Source organism: Sus scrofa, chromosome X, assembly GCF_000003025.6.
Source record: "Sus scrofa isolate TJ Tabasco breed Duroc chromosome X, Sscrofa11.1, whole genome shotgun sequence".
Classification (NCBI taxonomy): domain Eukaryota; kingdom Metazoa; phylum Chordata; class Mammalia; order Artiodactyla; family Suidae; genus Sus; species Sus scrofa.
The window spans coordinates 13493301-13518620 of record NC_010461.5 but is presented as its reverse complement, the minus strand read 5'-3'; the positions used below and the strand labels follow the sequence as shown (position 1 = coordinate 13518620).

At 45.2% G+C, this 25320-nt stretch overlaps 1 protein-coding gene across 3 annotated transcripts in view; it reads right to left on the bottom strand.

The window, feature by feature from the left end:
• The window catches only part of REPS2 (RALBP1 associated Eps domain containing 2), a 245546-nt gene that overhangs the window by 140287 nt on the left and 79939 nt on the right, over positions 1–25320 (bottom strand). For 2 of the 3 annotated variants that reach the window (XM_021080774.1, XM_021080776.1), the window contains exons 3-5: positions 25128–25276; positions 22468–22594; positions 11783–11880 (exon numbers count right to left, since the gene is read on the bottom strand). In XM_021080774.1, coding sequence (XP_020936433.1) covers positions 11783–11880; positions 22468–22594; positions 25128–25276 — 374 coding nt within the window. The remainder of the gene's footprint in view (positions 1–11782; positions 11881–22467; positions 22595–25127; positions 25277–25320) is intronic. The other variant, XM_021080775.1, reaches the window with a different exon arrangement.

Genomic DNA, 25320 nt, shown 5'->3' with positions numbered 1-25320 from the left:
GTGAGGAGGGGACCCTCCCCAGGCGCTGTTTCGAGCGCATCAGCCCCAGGGGTGGCCTGGACACAGGAACAGTGGGAGCGACTGCAGAGGCCGGGGGCAGGGGGGAGATGCCAACTCACAGGGGACGAAGTCACAGCTCCCAGAAAAGGGGCAAGGGGAAAGATTCCCAAGTAAGGGAGAAAATGCCTGAGGCCCTTCTGAAAAAAAACCAACCCCCACACAGGCCAAGGGATGAGAGGCATCCTGGATCCTGAAAGAGGGGTGTGGGCCGGCTGCCTCCTGGGTCACGCCCTGGGCTGGGCTTTAGGGAAGGGAAGCAGAGAGGCTGGGGCGGGACCTGGTGTGCCCTCCGTGCTGCCCAACTCGGGGCACCAGCTCTCGTGACTCAACTCTCAGCCACCTCACTCCATCCCAGCCAATCCTTCAGCCACAATCACCTCTGCTCTCCCCTCCCCTCGTGTCCTCCCAGTAATCCTGGTCCAGTCCACCCAGAAAAGAGCTTGCACACCACAGCAAGTTCGCCCAGCGTGGTGTCAGCTTCCCAGAAAGGCTATTTCTTCCTGTTTCCATCAAAACTCTTGGAATAAAAAAATACATAAATAAATAAACTCTTGGAATGATGGGAGTTCCCTTCGTGGCTCAGCAGTTAACAAACCCAACTAGAATCCGTGAGGATGCGGGTTCGATCCCTGGCCTCACCCGGTGGATTAAGGATCCGGAGTTGTTGTGAGCTATGGTATAGGTCGCAGACACGGCTCAGATCCTGAGTTGCTTTGGCTGTGGTGTAGGCCGGCAGCTGTAGCTCTGATTCGACCTCTCGCCTGGGAACCTCCATAAGTCGCAGGTGTGGCCCTAAAAAGCAAAAAAAAAAAAAAAAAAAAAAAACCTCTTGGAATGAACAGTTCACTTGCAGTGAGTATCAATTCTCTCCAGATTTCTGCCACCACCACCACTTCAACAAAGTCTGGGGGTGTTCATTTATTTCACCAGCCCCGACACACAGCTTTGCTACCTGGAACCATTCCAAAAGGACCAAAGGAGCAGAGAGTACCTGCCTCTGGCCATAAGCACCTATGGGGCAGGATGGGGGGCATGGCAAGAAATTGAGATGGGGTGAGAAAGAGGGGGAAAAGGAGACAACCAAGTTAAATAAATGTTTAAATGTTTTTCAATTACAGACTTTTATTATATTTTTTTATTTTTATTTTTTTTAATATTTTTTTTTAATTTTCCCACTGTACAGCAAGGGGGTCAGGTTATCCTTACATGTATACATTACAATTACATTTTTCCCCCACCCTTTCTTCTGTTGCATCAATTACGGACTTTTAAATTAACACAGCGGCAGTTGGCAATGTCTAAGAACCCCTCCCCTACCTGTGAACCAAAAAACTGTTGCCGAAAACACAGCCAAACCACCGGTTAGAACGGCAATGTGGGAAAGTGCTCTAAATTCTCTGTCTCTCCTTTGAATTAAGGAGTACTGAGCACTTACCCCGAAAGACTAAGTTCATCCACTCAGAAAAAGAAAAAAAAAATCCTAGCACGTATGTATTAGTTTTAAAAAGTGCGTTTGGTTTAAAATAAAAGATGAGTTCCCTTGTGGCACATCAGATTAAGGATCTGCCATTGTCACTGTTGTGACTCAGGTCACTGCTGTGGCGCAGGTTCAGTCCCTGTGGGAATTTCCACATGCTGCTGGCACAGCCAAAAAATAAGTTTAATTAATTAATTAGTCAAAATAAATATTTTTTGTGGGATCTGGCTGGAAGGACATTACATTTGCCTAACCTGTCTGCCTAAAGTCAGGTAAAGATACACAGCATATATTAGATATGTAAGAATACCTGAGGTATCACCTCACACCAGTCAGAATGGCCATCATTCATAAGTCCACAAATAACACATGCTGGAGGGGGTGTGGAGAAAAGGGAACCCTCCTGCCCTGCTGGTGGGAATGGAAATTGGTACAAGCACTATGGAAAACCATATGGAGGTGCCTCAGAAAACTAAACAGAGAACTGCCATATGACCCAGCAATCCCACTCCCGGGTATATATCCGGACAAAACTTTCCTTGAAAAAGACACATGCACCCGCATGTTCACTGCAGCACTATTCACAACAGCCAAGACATGGAAACAACTCAGATGTGCATTGGTAAATGAATGGATTAAGAAGATGTGGTACATGGAGTTCCTGTTGTGGCTCAGCAATAACGAACCCACCTAGTATCCATGAGGATGCAGGTTTGACCCCTGGCCCCACTCAGTGGGTTAAGGACCCAGCGTTGCCACGAGCTGCAGTGTAGGTCACAGACACAGCTCAGATTCTGCGTTGCTGTGGCTATGGCGTAGGCCGGCATCTGTAGCTCTGATTTGACACCCTAGCCCAGCAACTTCCATGTGCCACACCCGCAGCCCTAAAAAGCAAAAAAAAAAAAAAAAAAAAAAAAAAGAAGAATAAGAAAATGTGGTACATATACACAATGGAATACTACTCAGCCATAAAAAGAAAATAATGCCATTTGCAGTAATATGGATGCAACTAGAGATTCTCATGCTAGGTGAAGTCAGTCAGACAGAGAAAGACAAATACCATATGATATTACTTACATGTGGAATCTTAAATATGGCACAAATGAACCTATCTACAGACCAGAAACAGGCTCACAGACATGGAGGAAAGACTTGGGGTTGCCAAGGGAGAGGAGGAGGAGTGGGATGGACTGGGAGTTTGGGGTTAGTAGATGCCAACTATTCCATTTAGAATGGATAAGCAGTGAGGTTCTGCACAGCGAACTAGATCCCATCACTTGGGATAGAACATGATAAAGATAATATGAGAAAAAGAATGTGTGTGTGTATATGTATGACTGGGTCACTTTGCTGTACAGTAGAAACTGATAGAACATTATAAAGCAACTATAATAAAAATGTTTTAAAAAAGAACACCTGTATTTGCTTATAACTGCATAAAACATCTCCCGGACGAGACAAGGCAGAAAGACCACACGAGCCATCCGCAGGATGGAAAACCAACACAGACCGAACACCCATCCCTCCGGCTGAGCATCACAGACAAATGGGCAAACAACAACAAATCGCTTTGTACCAATGAGAAAAACAGGCATTCACTGGTGGCCTAGCAGTTAAGACTCTGGCATTGTTGCAGTTTCTGCTGTGGCACAATGGGTTCATGATCTGGCTTATCTCTATGGAGGCTTTGGTTTGATCCCCGGCCTGGCACAGTGGGTTAAGGATCCAGTGCTGCTTCAGCTGTGGCATAGGCCACAGCTCCAGCTTGGATTCGATTCCTGGCCCAGGAATCTCCATATGCCATGGGGGTGACCTAAAAATGAAAGAAAAAAAAGGATCTGGGGCTGTCAATGCTATGGCTCGGGTTCGATCCCTGACTCAGGAACTTCTGCATGCTGCAGCACAGGCAAAAAAAAAAAAAAAAAAAAAAGGATGAAAAATACAGAAATCTCACATGCGTAAAAAATATTAGAAGATTCTCATCCTTGGTGTTAACAATGGAAGAAAGGCATAGGTGAACCGAGACCAAGGAGAAAGCGAAATCACCGCTGTGGGAGTGAGGCTCCCTCAGAGAGAACCCTGACTGTCCCTGACTGGCTGCAGGGGCACGCGGGTAACCCCACTACCAGCGCCCCGAGAGCCATGGCCAGGAACGTGGATGATCTGCGGAGAGCAGGGGGCAGAGAAGAAGATCAGCCTGGTGTTTTTAAGGTTATTTGTGTCCCAAGTGAGGATAACGGAGAGTGGAAGAAAGAGTGAGGGGCTGAGAGGTGAGGCGAGGGGACAGAGGACGGCCTGAACTGAGAAAGTGCAGAGAAAGAGCCAGGACTCAAGGTGACAGTGGGACTGTCAAAAGGCGACACCTGGCAGATGGAGGTAGACGGCCATCAGCCTTCATGGAGCAAAAGAGGAACAGAGTGAGAACTGGACCCAGGGATCCCCAACGTGCGAGGGGTGGGTGAAGGAAGGAAATCAAACCAAAAAAATCTTAGCAAGAGGCAGTCATAGAAGCAGGAGACAAACCAGGAGAAGATGGCAGCATGGACCCCGGAGGAGAGCATTTTAACAAGGTGCTCAGTGTCCAAAGCTGCCCAGGGGTCAATGAGACACACTGAACGGAAAGCAGTTTCCGGGAAGCGTGGCAAAAACAGAAGCAGGAGGGTCAATTCCAAATCCCATGCCAGCGAAATCCCAAATGACTACCCAATCTAGATGGCCAGGATCACTTGCGAAAAGGAAACCACAAAATAACCTATGAACACAGCACAACAGAAGCAGGAAAGATGTGTCATTTCATTAGCAACCACTGTCAACTGTCCACCAATATACCATATGCTCAGTATTAGAAACTTTAAGAGGAAAAACATCTAACACGTGAATGGACAACAATCAACATGCCTAAAATATTCAGCAGAGACGGGATTAAGATGGCAGAATAGAAGGACTGGAGCTCAACTTCTCTCCTAAAAACAACAAAATTCACAACTAAAGACTGAGCAATCTCCACTCAAATGGACTGGAAACCCATACCCTACTCCAGAAGAAAAAGAGGAGGCCACAACCACAGGTAGGAGGGGTGATTTCGTGATATAAACAACCCCATACCTCCCGGGTGGGAAGCCCCACAGACTGAAAACTAACTGGCTCACAGAGACTCACCTACAGGAGTGAGAGTTCTGAGCCCCACATCAAACCCTCACATGCTGGGATCTGGCACTGGGAGAAAGAGCCCCTGGAGCATCTGGCATTGAAGGCCAGTGGGGCTTGTGCGCAGGAGCTCCGAGGGACTGGGGGAAATGGAGACCCCATTCTTAAAAGGCGCCCACGGACTTTCACGTGCACTGGGTCCCAGGGCAGAGCGAGGTCTCCATGGGAATCTGGGTCAAACCTGACTGCAGTTCTTGGAGGACATCCTGGGAAGACAGGGGTGAATGTGGCTTGTTGTGAGGGAGGGACATTGAAAGCAAAGCTCTCGGGAATATTCAGCAGCTGCCTTTCTCTGGAGGGGGCCATTTGGGGAAAATTTGGCCCCACCATCAGTCAGCCTGAGAAGCCCCAGGGCAAACAACAACCCAGGTGGGCTCACAGTCCCGCCCCTCAGTAAACAGGCTCCCTAAAGACCCCTCAGGCACACAGCTGCCTCTAATCCCATCCAGAGACTAACCCCCACCCACAGGAGGGATTGGAATCAGCTCCACCTACCAGGGGGCAGGCATCAGCCTCTCCCATCAGGAAGCCTATAGCAAGCCCCCATACCGACTTCAGCCACAAGGGGGGCAGACACCAGAAGTAACAGAGGCTACAACCCTATTATCTGTAAAAAGGCCACCACACCAAACACCTATAAAAATGAAAAGACAGAGAACTATATAACTCAGATGAGGGAGAAAGGAAAAACCCCAGAAAATCAGCTAAGCCATGAGGAGATTCTCAGCCTCCAGGAAAAAGACTTTAGACTGTCGATGCTGGAGACGATGCAAGACATTGGAAATAAACTGGAGGCAAAGATGGATAACTTACAGGAAACACTGACCAAAGAGATACAAGATATAAAACTTAAAGAAGAGATGCAAAATACAATAACTGAAAAAACTCACTAGAAACAGCCAAAAGCAGAATACAGGAGGCAGAAGAACAAATAAGTGAGGTGGAGGACAGATTAGTGGAAATTACGGATGCAGAACAGAAAAGAGAAAAAAGATTGAAAACAAATGAAGAGAGTCTCAGGGAACTCTGGGACAACGTGAAATGCACCACATCCGTATTATAGGGGTGCCAGAAGGAGAAGAGGGAGAGAAGGGGACAGAAAAAATATTCCAAGAGATAATAGCCGAAAACTTTCCTCACATGGGAAAGGAACCATCCACTTAAATCCAGGAAGCACAACGAGTACCATATAAAATAAACCCAAAGAGGAACACACTGAGACACATAATAATCAAACTGACCAAAATTAAAGACAGAGAAAATCTTGAAAGCAGCTAGGGAAAAGAAACAAGTAACATACAAGGGAACCCCGATAAGGTTATCAGCAGATTTTTCAGCAGAAACTCTGCAGGCCAGAAGGGAGTGGCATAATATACTTCATGTGATGAAAGGAAAAAACCGCCAACCAAGAATACTCTACCCAGCAAGGCTCTCATTCAGATTTGAAGGAGAAAGCAAAACCTTCACAGATAAGCCAAAGCTGAGAGAATTCAGCAACACTAAACCAGCCTTACAACAAATACTAAAGGAACTTCTCTAGGCAGGAAAGAAAAGATCAGCAACAGGAAACAAAAATTCCATACATGACAAGGCTCACCAGTAAAGGTATATATACAGTAAAGATATGAAATCATCCATGCACAGTTATACCATCAAAATCAGAAATCATGAGAAGAGGTGGCTACAAATGCAGGACACCAGAGATGAACTTGCAATTAAGAGAACAACAACTTATAACAATCTCATATACATATAGACTCTTACATCAAAACTTCAGAATAACTGCAAACCAAAAATCTACAATTGATACACAAACAAGGAATCTCTGGAGAAGAAATATATCGCATAGTAAATAAGTGCGTACTCCACCATGAAGGGGGTCATTTGACATCATTCTTGGAATGCTGAAGTCTTCTTAGATCTGATTCTGATTTCCTCTCCATCAAAGAACTTATGATAATTATAATTAAATAATGCCACTGTACAATTAAATAATACAGTTCTACAAGTGTATTATTAATAACCATTTCTCTCCATGGTACAATGTAAAGTCCATAATGTCTTGTTTATCACATCACCTAGAATGGTGTAATGCCTTTATTGAAGAATCAATGAGATGGAACAAATTGTGAGGACATATTTGTATAGTTACACTGTTTTTTAACCAACTTATGCATTTTATATTTTACTTATTTTCAGAGGGTGTATTATTTTTGTTATGCTTACCAGTTGTTATTCTTTTTACTATGCTATATAAAATATTTAATGGTACATAAGGCTTTCTTCTTTATAAACTTTAGTTGCATGATATAACAATTTAATATAATGCTAATTTTTAAAGAAAAATTGAAATGTAATAGATAAAACTAAGTAGTATAGATGAAAGCCATAAAATTGGGATAAAGTATAGAATAAATTTCCTATTTGTCTCAGCATATTTTCCATTCCACTTCTCCAGTGGGAGTCACTTAATCTGTTTCTTAAGATCCATGATATAATAATCTGTGTGAATGTAATTGTGTGTAAATGTATGTATTTTATTCTGTAAAAAAATAAAAATAAATAAATAAAAATATTAAGCAAAAAGACTGTTCATTCCCATGTTTGGGCAGTGAACTGAGCAGAAGCACCTCTCAAATGCAAAGCCCAGGAGCGGCAACTGTGCAGACCCGGGGGCCCTCAACGTCTTCTCAGTTCCAGAGGCCAGCCACCTCCACATCAGGCAGGAAGGACTTGAACACAAGGCCACGAGGGAGCTGGGAGAGAGAGGCATCATGTGCTGCCCTCGGCACATGAGCGCGGCAACGCGGGAATGGGGTGCCCAGCCTAGCACCGATCCCGATCCCTAGGAATCCCCCACCACTAGAAACCTTCCCTTCAGATCCTCAGCTACTTGATTAACCCAGGCTGGCATTCTGCCTTCTGGGGCGTGGAGTCCAGCCAAGGTGACAGGCCTCAGAAGGAAACCTAGGAACCGGAGAAAGAAAAACACGTTGGGAGTTCCCGTCGTGGCGAAGTGGTTAGCGAATCCGACTAGGAACCATGAGGTTGCGGGTTCGGTCCCTGCCCTTGCTCAGTGGGTTAACGATCCGGCGTTGCCGTGAGCTGTGGTGTAGGTTGCAGACGCGGCTCGGATCCTGCATTGCTGTGGCTCTGGCGTAGGCCAGTGGCTACGGCTCCGATTCAACCCCTAGCCTGGGAACCTCCATATGCCGCAGGAGCAGCCCAAGAAATAGCAAAAAAAAAAAAAAAAAAGAAAAAAGAAAAACACGTTGGCCATGAAAACCACACACTGCTGTCCCCAAAAAGGCTCCTTGCTGCCATCTTAAATAGGAGGGGGCGCCCTGCACTGACTTCTAACCAACCCGAAGGGGAAGAGACTAGTGCAGGTTTTAACAGGGGACTGCTAAATCCACTCCAACTCATTCGTGTTACAGAAAAGAAAAGGAACCTGGCCAAGGTCATAGAGAGCCTGGCTGGACCTGCATGAGAACCTGTTTGGCTTCTCTGCACCATCTCTTACGTCCTTCTCACGGCCAACTGTGGCCAAATTCTTCCGTCAGCCCCGGCTCTCCCCGGGCTCCAGCCCCACCGACCCACCCTGCCATCTCCTGCCACCTCCTCCGGACTATCTGAAGAGCTCAAACGCCAACATCCAACGCTGGCCTCGTGATCTTGCCCAATGCTCCTAACACGAGTGTTTCACTCGGGGCTTCTTAGCTTAACACACGACATCACAATCCAGCCGGTTCTTAAGGCAAAGACCAGGGACGCATGGCTACTGTTTGAACTCCAGCCTTACGACGTCCCAGCTATATCTTAGGTGAATTAAGTAAGGTCTTTAAACCTCAGGTCTGCTCATCTGAAAAATGGGATAATGACAGAAATGACTCGTGAGCTAGCTATGAGCACCGAAAGAAAGGGGAGAAAAGGTGAAACAGGAGTTCTCACTGTAGCACAACGGGATCGGTGGCATCTCTGGAATGCTGGCACGCAGGTTCAAGGTCCGGCCGGGCACAGTGGGTTAAGGATCCCAAGTTGCCACAGCTGTGGAGTGGGTTGCAATGGCAACTCAGATCTGATCCCTGGCTTGGGAACTCAACATGTCGCAGGGCAGCAGAAAGAAAATTTAAAAAAAAAAAGAAAGAAAGAAAAGAAAAGGCACATAGAAACTGTATGCGCAGCTCGACCCCCTCACCCGGTTAACACAGATGAATTCTTCCCCTTTCAACTCCACTGCGACTCCCCACTGGAAGTCTTCCTTGATCAGCCCCTACCTGCCAAGCCGAGGCCCTAACTTCCCTGCTTTTTTTTTTTTTTTCTTTTTCTTTTTGGTCTTTCTAGGGCCACATCCACGGCATATGGAGGTTCCCAGGCTAGGGGTCTAATTGGAGCTACAGCTGCCAACCTACCGCACAGCCACAGCAACGCCAGATTCTTAACCTGCTGAGCGAGGCCAGGGATCGAACCTGAGTCCTCATGGATGCCAGTGGGGTTCGTTAAGCGCTGAGCCACAATGGGAACACCCCCTGCCACTTCTGATCCTCAAAGCACAGTGTAATTTCCACTGATCACATATCATAATTATATATTTCCTTCGTGATGCTCTATTTAATGGCCATCTTCTGGAGTCCCGTCGTGGCGCAGTGGTTAGCGAATCCGACTAGGAACCATGAGGTTGCGGGTTCGGTCCCTGCCCTTGCTCAGTGGGTTAACGATCCGGCGTTGCCGTGAGCTGTGGTGTAGGTTGCAGACGCGGCTCGGATCCTGCGTTGCTGTGCCTCTGGCGTAGGCCGGTGGCTGCAGCTCCGATTTGACCCCTAGCCTGGGAACTCCATATGCCGAGGGAGTGGCCCAAGAAATGGCAAAAAGACCGAAAAAAAAAAAAAAATGGCCGTCTTCTCCAATAGCCTGTAAGCTCCCTGAGGGCAAGAACCAGGAGTTTTGGACTTCATTTCTGTATTCTCAACACAGTACCTGGCACTTAACAGGTGTTTAATAAACATGAGTTGCTCGGAGCGCTCAAGAAGCATGTTTATTAGCAGCAGGAGAAAAGACCTAGAGATTAGAAGAGACGTCCCAGGACCCCAGCCAAGGGACAGCCCACGGCCATCACTGTGAAGGCCAAGACTGACCGCCTATTTGTCCATCATTCTGACAGTGGAGGATCTGGTCTCCACAGCACCAGGAGGTACTGTGCAGAGCCATGCAGACTCACACCTCGCAGATCTTTAAGATGAATCCCGGTCCCTCCGATACCGCTGCTAATGGAACCATCACTCCACAGTGGGTGTGATTCTCATGTTAAAAGACACATATTTTTGTACCACACGACCTCTAAACGCAGCCAACTACTGCATCTGCAGCTCAGCTGAAGAAACAAGTGTCTGTTCCAACTTGGGGAGCGGGGATTGAGCTCCACCAGACCTAGGAGAGAATGGCAGCGGGGCTCCCCAGTGTGGCAGCAATAAAAGGGTTTTCAGGAATTTTTTTTTATGACACCCAAAGTTTATTTATATAGCAACTCTAGAACCTAGCCTCCTTGTAATACAGGACTCTAATGGACATAGCAAAGTATTTGAAAGAGTAGCGTTTGACACTGGCCAGGTCTGGGCTCCAATTCTGACTTTGCCGCTTACGCGTTACCAGTGAAACTGGAGGTTCATGACTTGACGGACCCCTCTTGGTCACAGTTACATCCTCTATACTCATAGAACAGTACCTAGATCTGAAAGCTGAAGGAAGCATTCCATACGAATATACAGCATATGGCTAAATTATCTATCACCTTTAGGAAAGTTCTTTGCACACAGAGTTCCCTCTTAGGAGGTAAGTTCTAGAGCGAGCCTAACCCAGAACCCCATCCCCAGAGGCGAGTCAGAGACCACCACCAACTTCCTCAGCCTCGTTCATTCTGTTCCAGACCACCATCCCACTTCTTTAGGGCACTATCTGACATTATCCTTCTATCTGGAGGAAACTGGCGGCACAGTGGTGGTCCTTCTAAGCTGGACAAGTGCCATGTCATAGAGGAGCTCCTGCTGTGGCGCACGGGGATCAGCGGCATCTCTGCAGCACCAGGACAGAGGTCCCGTCCCAGGCCCGGCACCGTGGATTAAGGATCTGGCGCTGCCCCGGCTACAGCACAGGTCACAAGGGTGGCTCAGATCTGATCCCAGGCCCAGGAACTCCAGATGCCATGGGGTGGCCAAAAAAGAAAAAAAGAAAAAAAAAAGAAGTGTTATACAAAGCCCCCTCCTTCTACTTGTCTTTAGAGTCAGACAGCGAACCCAGTTTTCTCGGGATTTCTGTCAGGCAGACACACACAGGCACACATCCTTTTTTGGGAATGCGACTTTACCAGCACCGGCCTCAGAGGTACGACATAAGCTAACAGTGGCAGATACGGAAAAAATAAGAGCTCTTTATCCCCAGGAAGACAATGGCAAAGGGAAGCAGATATTGTCCAAGCTGCGGTGTAGCCAGAGGAAACGGAGCTGTCACTTGAGCTTCTGCCATATTTCTTTTGTATCTATCACATAAAGGGAGTGAGAGTTGTTGCCACCTGTAAAATAGCTCTTCTCTGACATCACTGGACTAGGCACTGAGAGAAAATACAGGAGAACGACCTCTGCCTTCCACACGCGCAATGTAACTGGAGGCCAAAAACAAATGCGGAACAGCTAACTGTGCACTGAAGGAGGGAAAATGAAGACCGAGGCAGAGGTGAGACAGGCCGTTTTGAAAAAAGCGAAGCTCTCCTAAGGAGGTGCCTAATGAGTAAGCAGATGAAGGGGGAAGGGCACTTTAGACAAAACAAAGACCCAAAGCCAGCCCAAACTGGTCTAGGGACACTGAGAAGGGGAGAAACGTGCATAACAGAAAAGATTTAGGGAAAGAGTAACAGAACAAGAAATCCAGTACTTACATTAGGGGGGAATTTCATATCCTCCTTACAACAAAAGGAAAACAAAGAGGCTCATCAAAAAGCCCCGTCCCCAAAGTCTCCCAGGGGCATAAGCCCGCAGTGTCACTTACCCGGATAAGGGAAGCCTGATGCCGAGGGGGTTTGGCTCCTGGGCCCCCTGACGAGGGTCCCTCAGGCTGCACAAGGGGCTGTCTAGCTTCATATGGAGCTGAAACAGCAGGAGGGAAAATCAGCATGGCACACACACATCCCACCCCCAAGCTATGATTTCACCCTCCAAGTGCCTGCTCGTCAGGGAAGAATCAGCGAAGGCATTAGAGTTTTCACAGAAAGGGCCACCTAAGACAAACAAACCTTGCTACCTCTGGATACAATTTAACTGACCAATCTAAAGACAGTCAAGCAATTCATGGTAAGGCTGGAAAATATTTACATCAGATTAAATTAAGACTAAAGTGGAAGGGTGGAACAGTGTGAACCTACACTGGAACAGAAAATAAGAGCAATTAGAAAAGTACCATGTTGTATATGTTCAAATTCTAAACATAAGGTAAATTCTATATTTGCCCTCCTATCCCCAAGGCTTCCATTCATCACCTACCTGCCCCAAAGGAGAAAATGAAGATGCATTTTGAACATTAAGATTCAACATTATCATTTATTTTATTATTTTTGAAAAATAAATAGCACGTTCTGCTTTCTATTATTCGAAAGAATGTAAAACCATGCAGAGGAAAACACGAAAAGGAATAAACGTGTTTTATATTTATTATTTTATCATTCAATAACCAAACTCAAAATAATTTTGCCACCTTTAAGAAAATGTTTTAAACTCCGAGACGCGTGCAAACGGGATTCTGCGAATGTTGACATTAAAGGAAGATGCAAATTCAGGGGAAAAAAAATGTTTTAAAATGTATTTTTTTCATTCTTTTTTTGTCTCCAGAACACTTAATAACGACCTTACCAATATAGAAGGAAAACAATACCCAGGCAGCATCCAGCTCCAAAAGAAAGGAGAAATTATGGCCCGAGATGACACCATCTTTGATCTCTGTGGATTAACAGTTCAGGTTTTCGGAAGTATATAAGTAAGGAAACTGCTTTCTTTCTATGGCTTCCTTTTAAATAAAATCAGGGAGAGAGAGCAGAGAGGCCTTATCCCGTAGCAGGCATCACCTTTAGCATAGTTTGAACTTTTTAAAATAGAGGAAGTATAACAACAGCACATGAAGAACACACCACACCACTCCTGGGCTCACATCTGCTCTTTGTAGTTCCTCCAAGGAACTGGAACACAACATTATAACACATTAAAATATCTAAAAACATCAAAATCACTGCCTGGCAAATCATGAAATGGATTTCCCGACCCTACCAGGAACAGATTAAAAATACAAAACCTGCAAAAGAAACATACACAGAGAGCACATAGCCCAAATCTTAAACAAGGAAGTCTCGGCTGGTAGGCAGGTGTTGTCCTTGCAGGATTTTTAAGATCATTCCATTGTGGTGGAACATCAAACTAAACTCCTCCTGCCAGAAGCTTTGAACCATAACACATGGCACCACAGCTGGGACCTAGTGGCCTTGGGCTCTCGCTGGGAAGCTGGTCCCTCAGGCCTCTGCCTTTGGCTCCCCTCAGAGGGAGGGACACGGGCAGGGGGAGGCCACCTGGCCAGGGGCTCCGGGACCTCAGGGACAAAGACCTTCCTTCCCTTGGCAGAGACAGACACATCTCATCAGTCAGGCTTGAACGAAGCCTCAGCCACATGGTGGCTCATGTTTGGAAAGGCCTGGCCTCAATGGCCTATTTTCTCTTCCTACTCCCATGGGAAGCCTACGCTGATAACACCTGCCTGTGATTGGAAAGGTGTCTAAAGCCACCTGGTCGCAAATCTTAGACACATGGTCCAATCAGCTCCACTGGCACCAGAGCTGATATGCAGGCCACCAGCAGTGTGACTCCTCGAGTGCAAGCGCAAGTGAACTCAAGAGGTAAGAGAGGAGACGTTGCTCACTGCCTCTCCTCTCCTTCCTCCCAAATAAAAGCCCAAACATGCAAGTCAACGCAAACTTAGTAACTCCTTTTTGTTGTCTTTTTAGGGCTGCACCTGTGGCACACAGAGGTTCCCAGGCTAGGGGTCTAATTGGAGCTACAAGGCCGGCCTACACCACAGCCACAGCAACATCAGATCTGAGCCGCCTCTGCGACCTACACCCCAGCTCACGGCAACACTGGATCCTTACCCACTGAGCGATGTCAGGGATCGAACCTATGTCCTCATGGATGCTAGTCAGATTCGTTTCCCCTAAGCCACGGCAGGAACTCCAAAATAAATAATTTTCAGATCCTCTCATAAGACTATGAGTAAGGAACTAAAAGCACCACCCTTCTCCCAGCGGGCGAGTATACAATGAACCCTAAAGATTTCTTCACTCTGGAGTTCCCGTCGTGGCGCAGTGGTTAACGAATCCGACTAGGAACCATGAGGTTGCGGGTTCGGTCCCTGCCCTTGCTCAGTGGGTTAACGATCCGGCGTTGCCGTGAGCTGTGGTGTAGGTTGCAGACGCGGCTCGGATCCCGTGTTGCTGTGGCTCTGGCGTAGGCCGGTGGCTACAGCTCCAATTCGACCCCTGGCCTGGGAACCTCCATATGCCGCGGGAGCGGCCCAAGAAATAGCAACAACAACAACAACAAAAGACAAAAAAAGACAAAAGACAAAAAAAAAAAAAAAAAAAAAAGATTTCTTCACTCTGAGGAGTTCCCATTGTGGCTCAGCAGTAACGAAACCAACGAGGACATGGGTTTAATCCCTGACCTCGCTCAGTGAATTAAAGATCCAGTGTTGCTGTGAGCTGTGCTGTAGGTCACAGACACAGCTCAGATATGGCGCTGCTGTGGCTGTGTCCAACAGCTGCAGTTCTTAATTCGACCCCTACCCCGGGAATTTCCAAATGCCGTGGATGCAGCCCTAAAAAGCCAAAACAAAACAAAAGAACAAGAAAAAAAAAAAGGCTTTTGGAAGTGCCAATTGTGATTCAGTGGAAACAAATCTGACTAATATCTGTGAGGATATGGGTTTGATCCCTGGCCTTGCTCAGTGGGTCAGGGATCCAGCGTTGCCCTGAGCTGTGGTATAAGTCGCAGACATGGCTCAGAGCCCACGTTGCTGTGGCTGTGATGTAGGCTGGCAGCTGCAGCTTCAATTCAACTCCTAGCCTGGGAACCTCCCTATGCCTCAGGGGCGGCCCTAAAAAGCAAAAAAAAAAAAAAAAAAAAAAAGATTTTTCTCATGAAAATAAAATGTGAAAATCAAATTGACTTTAGATGTATAGCCAATATGTGAGTCATTCTTGCACAATGGTGGAAAATTAAAGAGGATTCAAAGAAATGGAAAGATATTCCATGCTCCTGGGTTGGAAGAATTAATATCGTAAAAATGGCTATACTACCCAAAGCAATCTACAGATTCAATGCCATCCCTATCAAATCACCCATGATATTTTTCACAGAACTAGAACAAACAATCCAAAAATTTGTATGGAACCGTAAAAGACCCAGAATTTCCAAAGCAATCCTGAGGAACAAAAATCAAACAGGAGGCATAACTCTCCCAGACTTCAGACAGTATTACAGAGCCGCAGTCATCAAGACAGTGTGGTACTGGTACCAAAACAGACAGACAAACCAATGGAACAGAATAGAGAACCCAGAAGTAAACCCAGACACCTACGGTCACTTAATCTTCAACAAAGCAAGCAAGAATATGAAATGGGAAAAAGGCGGTCTTCAGCGAGTGGTGCTGGGAAAGCTAGACAACTGCATGTAAAGCAATGAAACTGGAACACACACTCACACCATGCACGAAAATAAACTCAAAATGGACGTAAACGTAAGACAAGACTCCTAGAAGAGAACATAAGCAAAACATTCTCTGACATCAACCGTGTAAATGTTTTCTTAGCTCAGTCTCCCAAGGCAACAGAAACAAAAGCAAAAATAAACCAATTGGACTTAATCTAACTTCCAAGCTTTTGCACAGCAAAGGAAACCATAAAAAAAAAAAAAAAGACAACTTACAGAATGGGAGAAAATAGTTTCAAACGATGCAACTGACAAAGGATTAATCTCTAAAATATACAAACAACTTATACAACTCAACAACAAAGAAGCCAACAACCCAAGGGAAAAATGGGTAAAAGACCTATATATACATTTCTCCAAAGAAGATATACAGATAGCCAATAATCACATGAAAAAATGCTCAACATCGCTAATTATTAGAGAAATGCAAATCAAAACTATTATGAGGTACCACCTCACACCAGTCAGGATGGCCATCTTAGTAAGTCTACAAGTAACAAATGCTGGAGAGGGTGTGGAGAAAAGGGAACCCTCCTACACTGTTGGTGGGAATGTAAACTGGTACAACCCCTATGGAGAACAGGATGGAGGTACCTTAGAAAACTAAATACAGAACTACCATATGACCCAGCAACCCCACTCTTGGGCATATATCCAGACCATACTTTCCTTGAAAAAGATACATGCACTCATATGTTCATTACAGCACTATTTATGATAACCAAGACATGGAAACAACCCAAATGTCCATCAACAGATGAATGGATTAAGAAAATGTGATATATATATATATATTACTCAGCCATAAAAAAGAACAAAATAATGACATTCGCAGCCACATGAATGGAACTAGAGACTGTCATCCTGAGTGAAGTAAGTCAGAAAGAGAAAGACAAATACCCTATGATAGCACTTATATCTGGAATCTAATACATGGCACAAAGGAACGGAAAAGAAACTCATGGACTTGGAGGACAGACTTGTTGCCAAGGGGGAGGGAGTGGGATGAATTGGGAGGCTGGGAGTAATAAATGCAAACAACTGCATTTGGAGGGGATAAGCAATGAGATCCTGCAGTATAGCACAGGGAACTATGTCTAGTCACTCGTGATGGAACATGATGGAGAACAATGTGAGAAAAAAGAATGTATATAAATATATATACATATAAGTAAGACTGGGTCACTTTGCTGTACATTAGAAATCAACAGAACACTCTAAAACCGACTATAATGGAAAAAATTAAAATTATTTAAAAAAGAAAAAGAAAATGTATTGGCATTAAATAAAATTGCTTATCATCCCTCAAGAAAATGTAATACACACACACACAAACACACACCCAAGAGAATATTACTTAGCCATAAAAAAGAATGAAAAATGCCATTTGCAACAACATGGATGGACAGAGGAATTATCATCCTAAGTGAAGTAAGTCAGAGAGTGACAAATATGATATATTACTTATATGTGGAATCTAATATATGATACAAATGAACTCATTTACACAACAGAAATAGACTCACAGAGCTAGAAAACAAAGTTATGATGACCACGTGGAAAGGGGGAGGAGGGATAATAAGTTAGGAGTTTGGGATTACCAGATACACACCACCATGTACAAAACAGATAAGCAACAGGAACCTACTGTTGGGGAGAGGGAAGTATATTCAATATCCTGTAATAACGTACAATGGAAAAGAATATGACTAAATAAATGAGTCACTTTGCTGTACACCTGAAACACTGTTAAGTCAACTATACTTCAATTAAAAAATTTAAAAAGTTAAAAAAAAAATAAGTAGTTCTCTGAAGACCAGAAACAGGTTGAGTAGGAAGAAGCGTTGTTTTTACTATAGGCATTTATGGTATTTAAATATATACATGCATTGCTGTGATTTAAACATTATTTATTTCATACAGACAGCACTTTCTGCCTCTGAGAAGTGCAGTAAGTAAAACTATTATGCACATAAAGACCGCTACACGATGCCTGGCCCATGTCTTACCCAAAGAGCATCAGCTATAGCTCATCCAGCAGATGAGACTGGCGGGACCCGGGAGAGCAGTGGAAGAGGGGCTCTGAATCACAAACTGGCCTGAAGATGCTCAGTCTAATTTAAAACACACACATGTGCCCCTTAGCCAGGAATCATGGTCGAACCTCAACAGGAAACTGACCCCGGAAAAAATGGATTCCTAGAAAAATGATCCCAGCAGAGGGCCGCAACCAAGTGAGTACAGGGTCCATGGAACTGCCCCAGCACCGAAGGTGTCCTATCCTTCCCGGGCCACCTCCTGCGCCAAACAATAAATTGCATTCATACCATTAAAAAAAGGAAAAAGAAAATTATCCTAGCAGCAAACTCCTTTATGAACATGCATAAATTAAGAATAACCCAGGGGAGTTCCCGTCGTGGCGCAGTGGTTAATGAATCCGACTAGGAACCATGAGGTTGCAGGTTCGATCCCTGCCCTTGTTTGGTGGGTTAACGATCCGGCGTTGCCGGAGCTGTGGTGTAGGCTGCAGACGCGGCTCGGATCCCGAGTTGCTGTGGCTCTGGCGTAGGCCGGTGGCTACAGCTCCAATTCAACCCCTAGCCTGGGAACCTCCATATGCCGCGGGAGCGGCCCAAGAAATAGCAACAACAACAACAACAACAACAAAAAAAAAAAAAAGACAAAAGACAAAAAAAATATATATATATAACCCAGGAACCCTTGTTATCGGGTTGTAGATATGCTACTGTGTAGAGTAAAGGAAAGATGGAGTACAGAAATTGGAAGGAGAATCCTGGGCTCATCAGATGAGTTGATGGCACTGGGAAGGCAACAAAGGAGAATTAAGAAACATGGAAAAAACAGGGAAGACGTAAGAGAAACTGAGCTCTGAACATGTGAGAAAGAGAACAAAGTTCGCTTCTCCACCTAGAGATATAGGGCAGAAAAGGAAACAGACAGGGAGAAAAAAAGCCTTTGGAGGAAAATCCACCAATGTGGTAAAAACGGGAATGAACAAGCTTTGGAAGTGAATAGTATCAAAGAGAAGCAAAAATCACAAGATGGACCCAAAGCGCAGATAGTAAAACTCTCCTCCCCCTTGACTTAGACAGATGGAGAAGTCTACATGGAAATACCTGTATAAACATCTGATTTATGAATGACCTTGTTCCCAGCTACAGAGATCTGAGAGGCTTCTAATCAACAGACAGACTCAAAAAACTCAACTCCTAGAGAAACGGGGGGAGACTGTTTCCCCATAGGTCTCCTCTCTATCGTGATGCTAAGTGAAGGAGAACCCTCTGGAAGAGCAGCTCACCAAGTTTAAGGATCATGATGTGGGAGAAAAACCAGGAAGGAGTAACAGAAACTTAGAAAGCAATGTTTCAAGAATAAAAGCACCCACAAAGGAGATGTCATTTCACATCTATAGAGTAGCCAAAATTAAAAACACTGAAAAAATGGAGTTCCCGCGTGGCACAACAGGATTGACCGCATCTCTGGAGCATTGGGACGCAGGTTCAACCCCCAACCCAGCACAGTGGGGTTAAGGATCCAGCGTTGTAACAGCTGTGGCTCAGATCTGATCCCTGGCCCAGGACCCTGGCCCCAGAACTCCACATGCTGTGGGGAAGCCTAAAAAAGAAAAAAAAAAAAAAAAAAAAAAAAAAAGAATGCTGAAGAAAGAAGCCAGAGTGCCAACTGCTGGCAAGGAGCACTGAACTCTGCTCCGTCATCTCCAGGGGGAACATACAGCCACTACATAAAGCTCTTTGGTAGGTTCTTATACACCTACCCTAACGTGCAGCAACTCCACTCCCAGGTGCCAGGAAAATGACAACATTTGTCACAAAAAGACTCACACACAAACGTTCATAGCTCCCTTATTCATAAGAGCCAAACAATGGAAATAACCTAAAGGTCCATCAGCAGGAGAACAGCTCATCAAACCATGATTCAGTGGAACATTACTGAGTAATAAAAAGGAACAAACTACTGAGACGCACGAGAACAAGGAGAATCTCAAGCACTATTCTGACGGAAAGACACGTAAGAGTCCCCTCATTCCACGTGATTCCATTTATATGACGCTCTAGAAGAGGCAAAACGAACCTACGGTGATTAAAATCAAAACAGTGCTTTTCTGAACAGAGGGGGCGGGAATGACTGGAAAGGGGCATCTCTGGGTGACAGAAATATTGTTTTCCTTTTTTTATTGTCAGGGAGACTTTCACTTTTTTAATTGAAGCATAGTTGATTTACGATATTAGTTTGAGCATAATGATTCAATACTTTATAGATTATATTGCATTTAAAGTTATTATAAAATAATGGCTGCATCTTCTGTGCTGTATAATATATCCCTGTAGCTTAGGTATTTCATACACAGCAGTTTGTACCGCTTACCCCCTTACCCCCATCTTGTCCCTCCCCCTTCCCTCTCCCCACTGGTGACCACTAGCTTGTCCTCTGGATCTATGAGTAGCTTTCTGTCTGGTTATATTCATTTCTCCTTTCTATTTTTTAGATTCCACGTGTAAGTGATAGCATACAGTTATTTGTCTTTCTCTGACTTACTTCACTAAGCATAATACCCTCCAGGTCCATTCGTGTTGTTACAAATGGCATTATTTTAGAGTTCCCATTACGGCTCAGCGGTAACGAATCCAACTAGCATCCATGAGGACACGGGTTCGATCCCTGGCTGCACTCAGTAGCTTAAGGATCCAGTGTTGCTGTGAGCTACGGCATAGGTCACAGACGCGGCTCAGATCCTCAGTTGCTATGACTGTGGCATAGACCCACAGCTGTAGTTCCAATTTGACCCCTAGCCTCAGAGCTTCCATATGCCGAAGGTGCAGCCCTTTAAAAGGGGGGGGGCATTATTTCATTCTTTTTTATGGCTAGGTAATATTCCATCGTGTCTTTTTGTCTTTTGTCGAATTTGCTTTCACTGTGCCACGATGGAACTTCAAAGAGTTTATTTTTGATTGAAGTGAGGATACGTGGGTATATCCATTTGTTACAACTGAAACTGAAGAGTTTAAATGTGTGCATTTTATCATATGTAAATTTTACCTCGCTTTAAAAAAAAAAAAGCTAAGAAAGAATGAAAGCATGGACAACCTGGACAGAGGCTGCTGCAAGTCAAGAAAGATGGATAGAAACAGGTTGTTTCCTTGCCACGGGGGAAATGAAAGCCCAGTGTGAATGGAATGAGGAGAAAACGGAGCATGAAGCAGAGAGCGCTGGTACAGACAGGCTTGGTAAGGAACATCGAAACAGGGTAGAATGTGGTGACAGGCTGACTCAGTAGAACCAAAAAAATGACCCATCTGTGAATTAAAAACTCAAAACCAGGCAACTTGCTAGGCATAGGACTCAAATTTGCAAATCTAGTTGAAATTAGGGGGAAAAAACCCACTTCCAAAAACAGGGAAATCTGGCAGGAGAGACTGTAAGAAAAAAACAAAGAATTCTCAACCCCGTTTCATTTCAGACACCAATGGGCCACTCAAGTTCCAGGGGAGTGACTTTTGGTGGCTGGATCCCCTAACAACATTATCATGTATTTGCATAGGACTTAATTTCCAATCAGATTTGATACCCATGTTGTCACTTATCCTCACAACACCCCTATCACTCCATTTAAAAAGAGGACAAGGGGGAGTTCCCGTCATGGCTCAGTGGTTAAGGAATCCAACTAGGAACCATGAGGTTGCAGGTTTGACCCCTGGCCTTGCTCAGCGGGTTGAGGATCCGGCGTTGTCGTGAGCTGTGGTGTAGGTCACAGACGCGGCTCGGATCCCGCATTGCTGTGGCTGTGGTGTAGGCCGGTGGCTACAGCTCCGATTCGACCCCTAGCCTGGGAACCTCCATATGCCGTGGGTGCGGCCCTAGAAAAGACAAAAAGACCAAAAAAAAAAAAAGAGAGAGAGAGAGGACAAGGAAAATCATGGTTCAGAGCAGTAAGTGGCTTGCTCGAGGTCACATAAACCCTCACCTTCTGATTCCAATCAAAGGACTTTTCCATTATGCCACACCCGCTTCTCTCTGCAAGATGACAGCCTCTCGTTAGTCCAGCCCAACACACATTTTTATACCTGTGTTCCTCTAGCAGTCGCCACTATTTTCAATGCAGCAAAAACCTACAGAAACTGGGTCATTTTCAGTTTCAGCTCAGAGAATAAAAAAAGGGGTTACGGCTATCCATTTCTAGAAGAGCTTTGATTGGTCAAATGTTAAACGAGGAACCTGAGCCCCAGGAAGACAAGATGCTGCGGTGAATTTATGGAGCTTTAAGCTTTGCAGCCTAGGCAGCCAACTCGGCAAGGCATCCTCAGACTCAACTCGTGTATGTTACCACTAACACGGCCAGCAGAGCACGACTGGGAGCCCGGCATCCCTACACCTGGGCACGTCACACACCTCAGCACAACGCTTGCCCCAGCATTTCTCTTCTTCTCATTCCCAAACACAAGAGCTAAATATTTTCATTTATGTGCTTAGTCTTTCAAGGCTGAATCGACGCTTCGGCAGAGTTCTGTTTTGTAAGTACTTTCATAAAAGCTGTTATCATATAAATATGTTTGGTATGTTTGCAGAAGGGAGCAACAATTCCAAAACAACACACATCCTTCATAGGCTCGGTTCCTGTGGGATGAAATCTGCATATGAAGGGTTAATCACCTAACTCATCATCTACGAGGCTAAAGATGCCAGTTTGTAGGACAGAAAACAAAGCACTGCTGAGACAGACTTCATTTTATTTTATTTTTTTTTAATCCAGCTTGAGCCTACAAAATTGAGTGACGCCAGGTTTCGAAAGACAGAGCAATGAAGTCAGGAGACTCCACGGGCAGCGGCGCTGCCGCCTGTGAGATTAAGGAGGCTCCCGGACACAGCCCGGGACAGCGGGCCTCTTACCTGGATGCATCTGCTCCGTGCTGCTCCGCAGTTTGCTGTAGCCATGGCTCAAGGGCACCCTCTGATAATGAGGCGGGGAAGAAGGCGGGGAGGCGAGGGGTGACATCGTGGGAGATTGCGTTTCCTGCTTCAAAGAACCAGAGCAGAGTTCAGAGGCGATCCCTGAGGAGCCTGGCGCTCTGAGCTGCGGTTATGAGGGATACTGCTTCCCCACGGCCCCTAAGCCGGCTGATTTAACGAATGGAGGAGATGTGTTCTCCAAATGCGGCTTGGACAAAAAGCAGTGTCTGAGGATTTAAAGCCTCCCAGAGAACCGTGTCACCACTGCTCGGTTACCTAGATTACTAAAACACGCCTGAGACACTCCCAGCTAGTCCCCTAAGACTTTCCTTGGGAAAATGAAAGACACTGATCACATGAACTAACAGTCACACTCCCCAATTGTGATCTCTTTTCGAACAGATTCAACTTGCATTAGTTAATAACGGCTCTTAGTTCCTGGATTTACACTTATCAAATCTTGCAACAGATGTGGGTATCTTGAAAATATTTTAAATGCTAATTCTCCTGGAGCTTACCAGCCAAAGTAAAATGCCCAGCTTCTTTTTTTTACTTAATACTGAGAAATTGCAAAACAATTCATTATGGATAAACCACTCCAACTAGCCCACTCCCTAAGCACTAGGATGGAGCCTTAATAAACTACAATGCAATCCCGACTCGAATATTATGAAGGACCCCAAGGCAAGATAAGCAACCTTACTCTGCTGCTGGATTTCCTGCCTTTTTTTTTTTTAAAGGCTACCACTAGACCGGTAACTTTAGAATACAAATACCCAAGTAACAAGGAAATGGTACTTCTTATCCACAAAGAGGTTATACAGGTGCTCTTAGTCCAAAAGAAAAAAGAGACAATCTGAGATACTAATCAAGGCCTCTTTTTCAAGAAAAAGAAAAGAATATTTGCTTTGAAGTATGGGCTCGCATCCACAGACTGGGAGGGCCGAGCATCAACCCAGCCTCAAGGGACAGGATGTGTCCTCGCTCACACGGCCCGGGGGCAGGCCTGCAAAGTTCCCCGGGCATCCCCATCCTGGGATAGTGGGCCCGCACTCCTCTCCAAAGGCTGGGGGGCAAGCACACCAAAGAGTACTGACTGAATACCTCAGACCTCATTTTATTATTTTTATTGTTTTCAATTTCAAAGTTTGTGGTAACCCTGCATCGAGCAGAGCAAATCATTTGGCACCACCTTTCCGCTTGCTCACTTCATGTCTCTGCGCCACATTTTGGTAATTCTCACAATATCTCACACGTTTTCATTATTATTGTATTTTTCTTTTCTTTATTAGGGCCAAACCCATAACATACGGAAGTTCCCAGGCTAGGGGTCGAACTGGAGCTGGAGCTGCCGGCCTGCGTCACAGCCACAGCAACGCCAGGCGCAAGCCGCATCTGCGACCTACACCACAGCTCACGGCGACACCGGATCCTTAACCCACTGAGCGAGGTCAGGGATTGAACCCACGTGGATACTAATTGGGTTCGTTACCACTGAGCCACGCACGACAAGAACTCCTATTATTGTATTTTTTATGGTGATCTGTGGGTTTTAAGGTCACTGCTACTTGCTGAAGGCTCAGATGATAATTAGCATTGTCATCAACAAAGTTTTGTTGTTTCTTTCTTCTTTTTGGCTGGGCCCCCAGCATGTAAAAGTTCCCAGGCCAGAGATCGAACTCGAGCCACAGCAGCAATCCAAACTTGCAATAACAACACTGGATCCTTAACCCACTGCACCACAAGGGAACTCCTACCTTTTCTTCAAAGGCTTCACTTGTCTAGAATTTTATACTTTTGTCTCTACCAACCGCCAGTTGACTATTGCAATTAGTGGCATAATTTTAAAAGCCCATCTATTCTTATTTCTAACCTGCTACACATATAACGGTAGCATTTCCCAAGATGGCATTCCAACCAGGCTCCCCAAGAAGGGATTTCGTGGTGAAAAACACTTAGTAAATGCAGATCTCCAGGTCTCTTTGTTACAGGACTTTTCCAGGCCTTTCATGTGCTCATGTGTACTGAGAATCTCGAGGACTGACTATGTAGCCCTCTCCCCCAAGAATGTGGTATGAAGCAGCACTCTCCAAACATATTTAACCAGAGAAATCTTTTTTCCACATTTTTTCAGAGGAAAAAACAATTAAAAACTCCTAGGAGTTCCCTGGTGGGTGACCTAGCGGTTAAGGATTCAGCACAGTCACTGCTATGGCTTGGGTTCAATCCCTGACCTAGGAACTTTCACACGCCATGGGCACAGCCAAAAAAAAAAAACAAAACAAAAACAAAAACCCCAAAACTCCTAGAAGTTATATTTCAAAGAACCTATTTGGAAACGCTGATTAGAGAACTCAAATAAGTGTGTGAAATGAGCAGACACAATTCTACATTAAAGTTAAGCCCTAAATGGCCCATGGATAATTTCTATGCATCAGCCTCTTCTTCTTGCTACAAGGAAACTTCACGGGCTCATGTCCAAGTCTATAATTACATCCCAGATGGTGGGATTCACTGGAAGCCTGAGAGCAGATACGAGGCCTTGTCCTGTGGGGTTTCGCGGTCAGAATCAAATGGACATGCCTGATCAGACCATTTACCTGCTTATCCTCATCGTCCATTCTTTTGAAGGTATTTTTTTCTGTGATTAAATATGGAATCTGAACTTTAGTTCCGTGCAGCTCAGCCGGGTTCCCAAACCGTATCTCAGCATCGGTCTTTGACATCACAAAGCGAGGCAGCGGCAGCTCTTTAGGACCAAAATCAGAGAAGCTCAAGTGAGATTTTATTTGA